The 14,379-nt window shown below is 39.5% G+C and overlaps 1 protein-coding gene across 1 annotated transcript in view; it reads left to right on the plus strand.

Moving 5' to 3' along the window:
* LOC129835970 (cadherin-23-like) overlaps positions 1-14,379 on the plus strand; it is a 717,892-nt gene that overhangs the window by 383,213 nt on the left and 320,300 nt on the right. The window contains exon 9 of the mRNA XM_055901677.1: positions 12,662-12,740. Coding sequence (XP_055757652.1) covers positions 12,662-12,740 — 79 coding nt within the window. The remainder of the gene's footprint in view (positions 1-12,661; positions 12,741-14,379) is intronic.

Raw genomic sequence — 14,379 nt, forward strand, 5'->3', positions numbered from 1 at the left:
TGGAGTCAGTTAAAAGGCCACAGTTATTGCTATGAGTATACGGACACTGCTTACGTCTTCCCCTGGATGCCTTTACGTGATGACGATTTGAATGGGGTCGATTGCGCGTTCACAGGCACTATAAATTAAAAAACCCTGTAGCTAGTAAGTCTTTTGGAGCTGCGTTATGCGCGTGGAGGACACCGACCCGGACCTGTTCCAAGCATTAGTGTTGGGAGTAATCTTTCTCCGGTCATGTTAAGACTCGTTATAGGAGTTAAAAACATCATAAGGTAGTTAATTTAAAGCGTTTTATAGCAATTTATATCCGTTTAGTGCGATTTTGGGACATTTATTTCTGAAACGCTGTGAATTGCTGGGCACGCTTCCAGTTCATGCTGAACGCAGTTGGCATTTCCACATGGCAAGAGGACAGCTTTCCACCAAAAGACGATTAGACCCAAGAAAGGATCCTTTGCCCAAGATACTGATGGAAGAACAGCTCAAAGTAGGACATTTTTATTATGATAAATCGTGTTTCTGTCGAAAAATGTTAGTGGCTTAGGACTCCATGTTTTTTGACGTAGCTTCGCTTGGCGCAAACTGTATTGAAAAGTAAGGATAATTTAAAAAATGTAATTCCGCGATTGTATTAAGAATTAAATTGTCTATCAATCCCTGTCCACCCTATATTTTTTAGTCACGTTTATGAGTATTTATGTATAAGAGTAGATCACTGTCTAAGTGGCGCAAGGACATTTTCTCACCAGCTGGGCTACATTTCACATTGTCTAACCATGATTTTGGTGGCTAAATATACACATTTTCGAACAAACTGTATATGTATGTTGTAATGTGATGTTACAGGGGTGTCATCTGAAGAATTCTGAGAAGGTTAGTGAAAAAAATAATATATTTTGGCGATGTTGACGTTATCGCTCTCTTTGGCTAGAATCAATGCTGGGCTGCTATGTGCTATGTGCTATGCTAATATAACGATTTATTGTGTTTTCGCTGTAAGACACTTAGAAAATCTGAAATATTGTCTGTATTCACAGGATCTGTGTCTTTCGATTAGTGTATGCTGTGTATTTTTACGAAATGTTTGATGATTAGTAAGTAGGTAAACACGTTGCTCTATGTAGTTATTCTAGTCCATTTGTGACGGTGGGTGCAATTGTAACCTATGCCATCTACCTGAAATATGCACATTTTTCTAACAAAACCTATCCCATACCATAAATATGTTATCAGACTGTCATCTGATGAGTTTTTTTCTTGGTTAGGGGCTATAAATATCTTAGTTTAGCCGAATTGGTGATAGCTACTGGTGTTGGTGGACAAATAAAAGATGGTGGATTATGCTAATGTATTTTTAGGTAATAGATTTACATCTTTACATATTGTGTCTTCCCTGTAAAACATTTTAAAAATCGGACATGTTGGCTGGATTCACAAGATCAGTGTCTTTCATTAGCTGTATTGGACTTTAATGTGTGAAAGTTAAATATTTAAAAAAAATACTTTTTTTGAATTTCGCGGCTCTGCCTTTTCAGTGGGGGTGGGGGGGGGGAGTGCCGCTAGCGGCACCCTCATCCTAGACAGGTTAATGTTTGTTTGTCTTTGCATACCCGGTTCTGACGTTGTCTCTGTCCTGTTTGATGGTTTTCAACCGATGATTGTCCTTACGAACTCACAGTCCGTAGGTCGCATCCAAGTTCTGGAGATGGTCAAGTTCTTCATCCTTTCCAGTAATGAGGATGTCATCCAGGTAGCATTGTACTCCGGACAATACACTCAATATCTGGTCCATCGCCCTCTATAACATGCTGGTGCACTTGTGATTCCAAACAGTAGACAACACTACCTGAAGAGCCCCTTGTGAGTCACGACAATCAGCAGCTCATTTGACTTTTCATCCATGCGCATCTGCAAGTAGGCTTTTCATCCCCTTGGCGTTTTTCCTATATTGTTTAACTTCTCTAGGATAGAGGGCAGCATTTTCACGTTTGGATGAAAAGCTTACCAACATTCAACTGCCAGCTACTCATCCCCAGAAGATAAGATATGCATATTATTAGCAGTTTCTAAAACTGTTTGAATCATGTCTGTGAGTATAACATAACTTATTTAGCAGGCAAAACCCAGAGGACAGACCATTCAGATTGGCAGTTCCGACTGCTTCCACTGGATGTCAACAGTCATTAGAAATTGGTTGAGGGTTTTTCCTTTGTGTAATGAAGAAGTACCGCCATCTTGAACGAGGGTCACTCGAGTATCCTGTTTGTTAGAGGCGCATGACCAGAAAGCTAGCTAAAGTTTGTTTTAATCCTGTATTGAACACAGATCATCCCGTCTTCAATTTATTGATTATTTACGTTAAAAAATACCTAAAGTTGTATTACAAAAGTAGTTTGAAATGTTTTGGCAAAGTTTACAGGTAACTTTTGAGATATTTTGTAGTCACGTTTCACAAGTTGGAACTGGTTTTTTTCTGGATCAAATGCGCGAAATAAATGGACATTTTGGATATATATCGACGGAATTAATTGGAGTGCCAACAAGCTCGTCAAAGGTAAGGCATGAATTATATTTTTATTTCTGTGTTTTGTGTCGCGCCTGCAGGGTTGAAATATGCTTCTCTTTACTAAGGTGCTATCCTCAGATAATAGCATCGTTTGCTTTCGTCAAAAAGCCTATTTGAATTCTGACATTTTGGCTGGATTCACAACCAGTGTAGCTTTAATTTGGTATCTTTCATGTGTGATTTAATGAAAGTTTGATTTTTATAGTAATTTATTTGAATTTGGCGCTTTGCATTTTCTCTGGCTTTTGGCCAAGTGAGACAGTAGCGTCCCTCCAGATTTTTGGATATAAATATGAACTTTACCGAACAAAACATACATGTATTGTGTAACATGAAGTCCTATGAGTGTCATCTGATGAAGATCATCAAAGGTTAGTGATCATTTTTATCTCTATTTTTGCTTTTTGTGACTCCTGTCTTTGGCTGGAAAAATGGCTGTGTTTTTCGTTGGCTATGTACTGACCTAACATAATCGCAAGGTGTGCTTTCGCCGTAAATCCTTTTTGAAATCAGACATGTTGGCTGGATTCACAACAAGTGTAGCTTTAATTTGGTGTCTTCCATGTGCGATTTCATAAAAGTTTGATTTTTTATAGTAATTTCATTGAATTTGGCGCTCTGTATTTTTACTGGCTTTTGGCCAAGTGGGACGTTAGCGTCCCACATATCCCCGAGAAGTTAACCTTTCTAGGACACACTAGCGGAGCCCCTCGACAACATTCCGCTGAAAAGGCAGCGCGGGAAATTCAAAAATATTTATTTGAAATATGTAACTTTCACACATTAACAAGTCCAATACAGCAAATGAAAGATAAACATCTTGTTAATCTACCCATCGTGTCCGATTTAAAAAATGCTTTACAGCGAAAACACAACATATGATTATGTTAGATCACCGCCAAGTCCAAAAAACACACAGCCATTTTCCAGCCAAAGATAGGAGTCACAAAAAGCAGAACCTTTGATGATCTTCATCAGATGACACTCATTAGACATCATGTTACACAATACATGTATGTTTTGTTCGATAATGTGCATATTTATATCCAAAAATCTCAGTTTACATTGGCGCCATGTTCAGAAATGCCTCCAAAATATCCGGAGAAATTGCAGAGAGCCACATCAAATAACAGAAATACTCATCATAAACTTTGATGAAAGATACATGTTTTACATAGAATTAAAGATACAATTGTTCTTAACCTGTTGGGGATGGGGGCGCTGTTTAGACTACTTATGCTAATGTGGCTAATTTTTTAAACGGCTTCCCACAAAATCCTTGATCGTACAATATGCATATTATTATTATTATTGGATAGAAAACAGTCTATAGTTTCTATAGGAGTTGAAATTTTGTCTCTAAGTGGAACAGAGCCCATTCTACAGCAATTTCCCTGACATGGAGTCAGATTTGAGAAATGTTGGCCACTCTTCTGAAGTCATTTAAAAGGGCACTGTCGTTGCTATGACTATACGGACACTTCTTACGTCTTCCCCTGGATGCCTTTACGTGATGACGATTCCAACGGGGTCGATTGCACGTTCACAGGCCCTACAAATGAAAAAACCCTGAAGCTAGTCATTCTTTGGGAGCTGCGTCATGAGCAAAGTGGACACCGGCGCGCACCTGTTCCAAGCGTTAGTTTAGCCTGTTATATTTCTCCGGTCATCTTTTCACTCGTTATAGGAGTTAAAAACATCATAAGGTAGTTAATTTAAAGCGTTTTATAGCAATTTATATCCGTTTAGTGCGATTTTGGGACATTTATTTTTGCAACGATGTGAAAAGTTGGGCACGCTTTTCAGTTCATCCCGAACGCAGTTGACTTTTCCACATGGCAAGAGGACAGCTTTCCACCAAAAGACGATTTCTCCCAAGAAAGGATCCTTTGCCCAAGATACTGATGGAAGAACAGCTCAAGGTAGGACATTTTTATTATGATAAATCGTGTTTCTGTCGAAACATTTTAGTGGCTTAGGACGCCATGTTTTTTGACGTAGCTTCGCTTGGCGCAAACTGTATTGAAAAGTAAGGATAAATTAAAAAATGTAATAACGCAATTGTATTAAGAATTAAATTGTCTATCAATCCCTGTCCACCCTATATTTTTTAGTCACGTTTATGAGTATTTATGTATAAGAGTAGATCACTGTCTAAGTGGCGCAAGGACAAATTCTGACCAGCTGAGTTACATTTCACATTGTCTAACCATGATTTTGGTGGCTAAATATAAACATTTTCGATCAAACTCTATATGGATTGTGTAATATGATGTTACAGGAGTGTCATCTGAAGAATTCTGAGAAGGTTAGTGAAAAAATTAATATATTTTTGGCGATGTTGACGTTATCGCCCACTTTGGCTAGAATCAATGCTGGGCTGCTATGTGCTATGTGCTATGCTAATATAACGATTTATTGTGTTTTCGCTGTAAGACACTTAGAAAATCTGAAATATTGTCTGTATTCACAGGATCTGTGTCTTTCGATTCGTGTATGCTGTGTATTTTTACGAAATGTTTGATGATTAGTAGTTAGGTAAACACGTTGCTCATTGTAATTATTCTAGTCCATTTGTGATGGTGGGTGCAATTGTAAACTATGCCATATACCTGAAATATGCACTTTTTTCTAACAAAACCTATCCCATACCATAAATATGTTATCAGACTGTCATCTAATGAGTTTTTTTGTTGGTTAGGGGCTATAAATATCTTAGTTTAGCCGAATTGGTGATGGCTACTGGTGTTGGTGGACAAATAAAAGATGGTGGATTATGCTAATGTGTTTTTAGGTAATAGATGTACATCTTTACATATTGTGTCTTCCCTGTAAAACATTTTAAAAATCGGAAATGTTGACTGGATTCACAAGATCTGTGTCTTTCATTAGCTGTATTGGACTTTAATGTGTGAAAGTTAAATATTTTAAAAAAATATTTTTTTTGAATTTCGCGGCACTGGTTTTTCAGTGGGGGGGGGGGGGGGTGCCGCTAGCGCCACGCTGATCCTAGACAGGTTAATGCAACCGCTGTGTCAGATTTCCAAAAACTTTACAGAAAAAGCAAACCCTGCAATAGTCTGAGACGGCGCTCAGATAGAAACAAAATTTCTCCGCCATGTTGGAGTCAACAGAAATACGAAGTTACATTATAAATATTCCCTTACCTTTGATGATCTTCATCAGAATGTACTCTCAGGAATCCTAGTTCCACAATAAATTGTTGTTTTGTTTGATAATGTCCATTATTTATGTCCAAGTAGCTACTTTTGTTAGCACGTGTAGTACACATATCCAAACGCTTGTGCAGGTCCAGGCGAACGTCGGACGAAAACTTCTAAAAGTTATATTACATGTCAAATAAACTTGTCAAACTAAGTATAGAATCAATCTTTAGGACGTTGTTATCATAAATATTCAATAATGTTCCAACCGGAGAATTCCTTTGTGTCTATAGAAGTAATGGAACGCAAGTCGATATCATGTGCAATGAGCGTGACAAGGACATGGCTCTCTGCCAGACCACTGACTCATTCCCCTCTCATCCGGCCCCACATCACAGTAGAGGCTTCATTCAAGGTTCTACAGACTGTTGACATCTAGTGGACGCCGTAGAAGGTGCAAACAGATCCATATCCCACTGGGAATTCAATAGGCGATGAGTTGAATATCAACCAACCTCAGATATCCCACTTCCTGGTCGGATTTTTCTCAGGTTTTCGCCTGCCATATGAGTTCTGTTATACTCACAGCTATCATTGAAACAGTTTTAGAAACTTCAGAGTGGTTTCTATCCAATAGTAATAATACTCTGCATATATTAGCATCTAGGACAGAGTAGGAGGCAGTTCACTCTGGGCACTCTATTCATCCAAAGTGAAAATGCTACCTCCTATCCCTAAAACGTTAATTACAGCCTGTAATTGAAATAGATTTTTATGTGGATTTCATGTAATGGACAAACACAAAAGAGTCCAAATTGGGCAAGTGAAAAAAAAAAAATACTCTTTGCAAAAAATTTGACAAAATTTTAAACGGAAAAGTTGTGCATGCATATGCATTCACCCCTTTGCTATGAAGTCCTAAATAAGATCTGGTGCAACCAATTACTACCTTCATAAGTCACATAATTAGTTAAATAAAGTCCACCTTTGAGCAATTTAAGTGTCCATGATCTGTCACATGATCTCAGTATATATACACCTGTTCTGAAAGGCCCCATAGTTTGCAACACCACCAAGCAAGCAGCACCATGAAAACCAAGGATCTTTCCAAACAGGTCAGGGACAAAGTTATGGAGAAGTACAGATTGGGGTTGGGTTATAAAAAAATATCCAAAACTTTGAACATTAAATCCATTATAAAAAAATGGAAAGAACATGGCACCACAACAAACCTGCCAATAGAGTGCTGTCCACCAAAACTCACAGACCAGGCAAGGAGGGCATTAGCCAGAGAGGCAACAAAGAGACCAAAGATAACCCTGAAGGAGCTGCAAATTACCACAGTGGAAATTGGAGTATCTTTCCTTGGAACCACTTTAATCCATACACTCCACAGAGCTGGGCTTACACTCCAAAGAGTGGCCAGAAAACAGCCGTTGCTTAAAGAAAAAATAAGCAAACACGTTTGGTGTTCACCAAAAGGAAGGTGAAAGACTCCCCAATCATTTGGAAGAAGGTACTCTTGTTAGATGTGACTAAAATTTAAAAAAAATGGCCATAAAGGAAAACGCTATGTCTGGCGCAAACACAACACCTCCAATCACCCTGATAACATGCAATAAAATGCAAATAATTACTTAAAAATTATACAATGTGATTTTCTGGATTTTTGTTTTAGATTCTGTCTCTCACAGTTGAAGTATACCTATGATAAAAATGACAGACCTCTACATGCTTTGTAAGTAGGAAAATCTGCAAAATCAGCAGTGTAAATACTTGTTCTCCCCACTGTATCTCCCTGCAATACATTTTAAAGAAAGTTAGCCAAATTAGATACAATTTTGCTATTGTGGAAAGGACAATACTATTATATTTATGGAAAAAGCACCCTGATTAATTCTTTAGTAATTTCTCATTTTACTTAATTACTTATGGCCCTGCCTACACCTAAAGACTTGTTTAAAAAAAATATGTTATCAACAAATATTCCACTTTATTTGGAACGGCAAGTCAGACAAATATAAACAGGCCTATTTATATAATGAATATGATTTCGGAGTGCAGATATGAATAAATATTAAAGCATTGGCCCTCTCACTAAAGGCTTCAGTCATACAAAAACTATACTTCAATTCAAACAGGTTCAATGGCAGATTAGTAAGAATGGCTCACCCCATGTTCAAGAATGGCCTTTTTCGCTTCATTCAGAACACAACCTCTCACTTTCGGTTATTTGAAAATTAAATAATATCTAAAATAGCTCTATTTTTAAAACAAGCAATAGAAAACTGGTTGTAATTTCAGTTTACTCCACCAGAAAAGACACGACAAATAGTATAACAAATATTATGGTTAAACGAAAATATACTAATTAATGGAAAAAAAATATTACAAAAAAATATACAAAATATCATAAATAGAACTGGTGGAGTTATGTCACACATGTAGTTAAAAAACTATATGGAAATGTCTGCTCTATCCAAAAAAACAATCAACTGATTGCAGCATTACCACAAAAATTTGAGGCAAGTGGAAAGGGGAGAAGGTAAGGAACGTCTCCGCCGGCCCTGCATTAAAGACCAAGATTGGCTAAAGAAAATTGTGAAAAATAAAACAAGTATACCAGTTTCATTTAAGGACCAAAAAATTGACAGCTGCACCATACATGTTGAAAAATAGTTGGGAGGAGATCTTCGATGTACCGATTCCATGGCACATTGTTTATGAACTGATACACAAAATGACGCCAGATTCAACAGAGTTTTTCCATTTAAATGATTATACAAAATGCTTGCAACCAATAGAATGTTATATGGGGAACACAACCATCCCAGCTCTGAAAATGTGGCTGTGAAGAGACAGAATCATTAGATCACTTTGGTTTTGGTACTGCCCATATGTAGCTTGTTTTAGATCAAAGGTTCAGAAATGGTTGAAAAATTACAACATTTACTTGGAGCTAACTCTGCAAACAGACCTGCTGGGTGATTTGAAACATCACAGTCAATCAATCAATAATATAATAATACTCTTTGCAAAGGTGTTATACTTTAATTTACAATCTGTATAAACTATGATCATATAAAGGTTCAGAACTTTTGTGAAACATCACAACACAGTGGAAAACTATATGACAGCTAGAAATCACAACAGGGTGGTCTTTAGAGATAGATGGGAGGGTTTGAGGGTAGCTGAAGGCTGGTACTAAAAACAAACAAAGATAACTAATGTAAAATATACTGTTCGTGAACTGTATGTAGTATGTATAAGCTGGAAGTGGAACCCTAAGTATTGTTATCCATTAGTGTACTCCGATTAGGGGTGGGGTGGTAGAGCTAGGGGTGAAATAAATAGGCTTGGCAGAGGTCGATTTTGGTGAACTTTTGACCCCCAGCTAAGCTCGCGAAAACGTTGTCTGTGTGTTAGCAGATAACACAGGCTTAACTGTGACTTTAAAGTCTCCACATATTCTGATTCCACCATTCTTCTTAAGGAGGAGTGTCGCCCATTCACTCACGCTGACCGGCTCCAGTACTTTGTTCTTGACTAAACTTTTTGCGTGATAGCATAAGTTATAGGTCGCGCTTTCAGAAACTTTGGTTTGCTATCTGGTATAAAGCTAAGCTTCAATATAATGTATTTCACGCTACCTAGCTCTCCATTAAAGACTTCTCCATGTTTATTGTCACGTTCTGACCTTAGTTCCTTTGTTTTGTCTTTTGTTTTAGTATGGTCAGGGCGTGAGTTGGGTGGGTTGTCTATGTTAGTTTTTCTATGATTTTCTATTTCTGTGTTTGGCCTGATATGGTTCTCAATCAGAGGCAGCTGTCAATCGTTGTCCCTGATTGGGAACCATATTTAGGTAGCCTGTTTTCTGTTGGGTTTTGTGGGTGGTTATTTTCAGTCTTTGTGTGTCTGCACCAGATAGAACTGTTTCGGTTTTCACTTTGTTGTTTTGTAGTGTTCACTTTAATTAAATAAGATGAACACTTACCACGCTGCACCTTGGTCCTCTCTTTCTCCCGACGACAATTTATTTACAATTACGGGCAGGACTGTTTCTCCATGTGCCATTCTACCCATTGAAGGCCAGTCCAGTGTGATTTTCCCTAGCTACGAATGTCCCAGTAGTGATGCATAGTCTCCTTTTATTACTTAGAGTGGCAGTTTTTCAGTTTGTTAATTTAACTGTGACCTCGGTGATGCCTACATCTTATTACTTGGCCTGTCTGACTGTAGAAGGGTGTATAGTAAATGCAATGTATTTAGCCACATTACACACACAAAATGTAGGCAGGCTCGTTCGATGTGACCCTTTTTACCGCAGGCTCGTCCTGATGAACTCAACTGCTAAGCCTCTTAAGGAGCTCGTTCCATGGACACACTGACTTTACAATTGCCTTTGCCAAGGTCAGATTACTTTCAGTCAAGTCTCTTTTTTGTAATTTCACTCCGTAGCCCACATACTAGTCTGGTGGTGTGTCATTTAAAACATTATTAAACTCACAGTGCTCTGATAGTTTACTTAATGCAGCAGCAAACAACACATTGTCACTGATTTTCCCTCTTCCTGATTTCTTCTGTCAAACCTTTCATCAATAACTGGTGGTTTTGGTGAAAAGTGTCCTTTCAGTATTTCCACAATATCCCCATACGTCTTACCCTGCCTGTCTGGCTGTAGCAGGCTGCGTAGTATTGCATTACACGAAGAAATGTAGGCACAATTTTGCCCTCATCAATGTCATTTGCGAGAGCAAAATGTTCCAATCATTCTGTATATGAGCTCTACTCCTCAATACTTTCATCAAACTGTCCATTATTTTCAACAATTCCAACCATTTTAAGTTTTTCAATTAGCGTCTGATTCTCACTCTCAAAATTGTTCTCAACCACGGCATCGTTATGTTCCGCCGCAGCAATATCTTCCTCAATCATGTGATCTTCATTCACGTCACTCACTGGCATTTCATCTTCGAGTTTGCTCACTTAGCAGTTTTTAATTCCAACGTTCGTCTTCACAGCCAATGGCCTTTCCTTTCCTCTTCCTTTCCTCCTCTCTTTTTAATCACATTGTTTTCCCGCTCCAAAGTCTGTCTCGTATCCTTTTCTGCAGTCCATGACAAGGCTAACTCTCTCTCTTAGCTAGCTCAACTATGCACTTGCCTCTGCTAGCAATACACTGTGCTAACATTAGCCTACACGGTACCAAGGAAAATAACAGTTTTAAACTTAAGGGGAAAAAACGACTTCTTCTGGACAGAAGAGTTGCCGAAGGTTCAGACTTACTTGTCACCAATCTTTTGTTATGGTAGGTTTCCTAACCACGTCTTATAACAATTAAATAATGGTGAGACGGGAGACAGGAATCAGCCATTCGTCTTGAACATGCACATCTCAATGTATAGAACCCTCACACCCCCAATACACCACACGAGTGTTTGCCTGTGATAAGCTGCAGGGCTAGATTGCCTGAGTGGGTGTCAACTGTCTTCAAGGCCGCTGATATTTACACGTAAAAGGATTTCAAACATGTAGCCCTGTCGTAGGTCATTTCTCAAATGCCATCTCTTTCTTTCTTTCTCTCTCTCTCTTTCTTTCTCTCTCCCTCTGTTCCCTTTTCATTCTCCCTCCATCCCTCTCTTTCCCTTTTTCTCCATCCCTCCCTGTCTCTATCTCTCTCATTCCATCTCTTTCTGTCTCTCTGTTTCCGCTAACCAACCTGCCATCTGTACAAAACTTTGATGATGGGTTGAGAGAGAAAAGTCTTTGTCAAAGAACAGCGCAGGGCCCCGAGTTTGTGGCTGTTGTTTTGGATCTGTGTTGTCAGAAATGACATTTAAACCCTTTCTGGGACAAACACAATTTGGCTGTCAAACCACTGAGCTGAAATGGTAGAAGTGGGAGTATATTTTGGGAGGGGGATGAGGGAAGGTAGTATTGTACAGGGATAAGGGATGAAGACACAGAGGAGAGGGGGAATATGTTTGAGCTGAGAGGGAGTGAGTAATAGAGAGAGAGGGAAGGAGGGAGGAGGGTGAGGGGAGTTTAAATGCCGGTTGATTGAACATATTGTGTGGACAGCAGGAGAATATTGCTCATATTACTTCAGCTCTCTTTCTCTCTCGCTCACTTTCCTCTCACAGTGTCTCTTTCCCTGTCTCCACTCCCCCCCTATCTTCCTCTCTCCCCTCTCCCTCTGCCTCTCTCTCTGTCTGTCTGGTAGTGATCGCTCCCCTCTAAAAGAGCTGTAATTGATTCTGCTGTAATTGGTCAATGACGGGAGATGCTTTGGCAGAAGTGGAGCATAAACACGGCTCAGACACAATTTGTGGGATCAATGAGAGGTAGATAGGAAAGGAGGGGGGGGGGGTGGATACAAGAGAGGGAGGGGGCGTTCTCTGGTCAGCTTGGAAGAGGTAGCGAGAGGGAGGGAAAGGGAGAGAGAGGGATGGCGAGAAAGAGAGACTTTTAAGCACCGCCACCGTGTCTGATTGAGGCGCGGAGGCCGAGAAAGCTCCGCTGATCAAAGACTTTTCAAATCGCTTTTTTTCTGAACCCTCTCTCTTTATCGTTCTCTACATTTTTTTGTTCATGACTTGCAGCCTTATCTGCTCAGCTGTAGAGTTTTGAAACAACAGTAGAGAAATAAGGCCAATGCAAAAAAGGCCAGTCCATTTGTGCTTTGGATTGATGTTAGTTATTTTGTGGCAGCAGACATTTTCTTGTTTACTAAGTGCGTAATGGCTCAGGGATATTGGCGATAAATGGTTAATTAGTGGGGGGGTGGGGTGGTTGTGTGTCTATGTGTCCGTATGCGTACTGAGTTTCTCGGTGTGGCAGTGTTCTAAACATCTTTCTTCTGTATGTTTGTGTGCGTGTATACATGTGTTCATGCCTGTCTGTATGCCTGTGTGTTTGTGTGTGTCCACAGGGCTATGAGGTACGCAAGATAAAAGCCATTGACCAGGATCTGGGGAGACCGAGGGGCATTGGCTACACCATCATCTCAGGTCTGTCAGACACAATCAATCAGTTAATCAATCCCCATCACACACATACACACAGACACTCAAAATCAATCACTATGATGATGATAATCTTACAGAATACTACACAAGGCTAATCCAAACACATAGCAATCAATGCTTTCATATAATAATGCAATAGAATAATAGAATAGTCTGTAAACTATCAATCTCTGTTCAGTGCAACTGTGCAGAACATTAAATATATAAATATAAATAAGTCTAAATATTAATATGATGAATCAAGATCATACTGTACATCAGGGAGTTTGGCTACCATGTCTCCTCCACCTGGGTTGTGTTCAGTTGGACACTGTAGCAAAACATTTTGCAACGGACACTGCAAATAACAATTTTTTGGGGGGGGACAAATGTTTATACCTCCATGTTTAACTCTGTTTTAAACCCCACAAGTTCTGTTACAATACCTCACTCCAGTTAGACAGAAAAGAAACAATGTCCTGTAAACCAACACACAGGAGTTGGGGCAGTGAGGGTGTTTGTTTGTGTGTGTGCGTGCGTGCGTGTTTGGGACGTCCTCTGTGATGTGCTCCATGTCTTTGAATCCCACAAAAATACAGACACTTCAAACAGAACTTTCTTCAACTCCCTTCCATGTACTGTACAGTATGTACTGCAGCTGAATATGAAATGTCGTAAGGAAAGGATGAGGATCATTTCCACCCGTCTGTATTGTGCTACGAGACCTACTTTATGTTTTGTTGTTGTATGACACAAACCGAGTCATGTGGGGTTTGGTGGCTGGGTCCCGGTTCTTTAACCTCTTAGGCCACAATGGAAGGAGAGGGAGAGAGAGGTGTGGGGGTGGCAGGGCGACCCCAACATGTTTTGTTCCGCACAGACTCGTTGCGCAATTATTAGGCCTACTAGAACAGGATAAAGCAACACAATCTGATGAGTAAACACGCAACCTCCGCACATGTCCACATGCAATAAATGAAGCCCATCGTTACACTCATGAACAATTATGCTTTTTCAAAAGGCAAGATAAGCCACAGAAATCAACTGCGTTTTACACCTGCATTTGGAGCTGATAGTAATTCACGTTAGCGGCCGATATCAACTAGGGATGTATCATGTCACTTCGCTGGAGTCCAGCGCAAGCAGAATCATATGGCCTACTTGTAACGGAGGTTGCAGGATCAGATGGAAAGCATGTTCTTTCTGCACCATCACTTTGGAGGGCAAGCCTGCCTGTCGTAGCCCTGTTCTTGCTCACAAACATTGTACCGAAATTTCCAGAATATGTTACATCTTCATCTCTTAATATTGACGGTAGAGGTATGTTACTGCTGATTTATCTTTAGACCTACAGCCAGTAGCCACCCAAATTAGGCATATCTGAAATGTGAAAATGATCAATAAAATGAGTCAGCAGTCCATTGCTAAACGGAATTTCATGCGGATAAGAGAGGACTGTATTAATGCAGAGAATGCACTTTCCTCAACTATATATTACAAAGTAAGAGCAGATCAGTATCGCTAGTTTACAGCAGGACACATACTACGATGAGATTCAACTAATGAGAAAAACGGAGGATACATATCGTACAGTAAATTAATAGAAATATAGAGAGGACTAGATCGAAAGTCATGCAGAGGA

This window comes from Salvelinus fontinalis, chromosome 37 (assembly GCF_029448725.1).
Source record: "Salvelinus fontinalis isolate EN_2023a chromosome 37, ASM2944872v1, whole genome shotgun sequence".
Lineage (NCBI taxonomy): Eukaryota > Metazoa > Chordata > Actinopteri > Salmoniformes > Salmonidae > Salvelinus > Salvelinus fontinalis.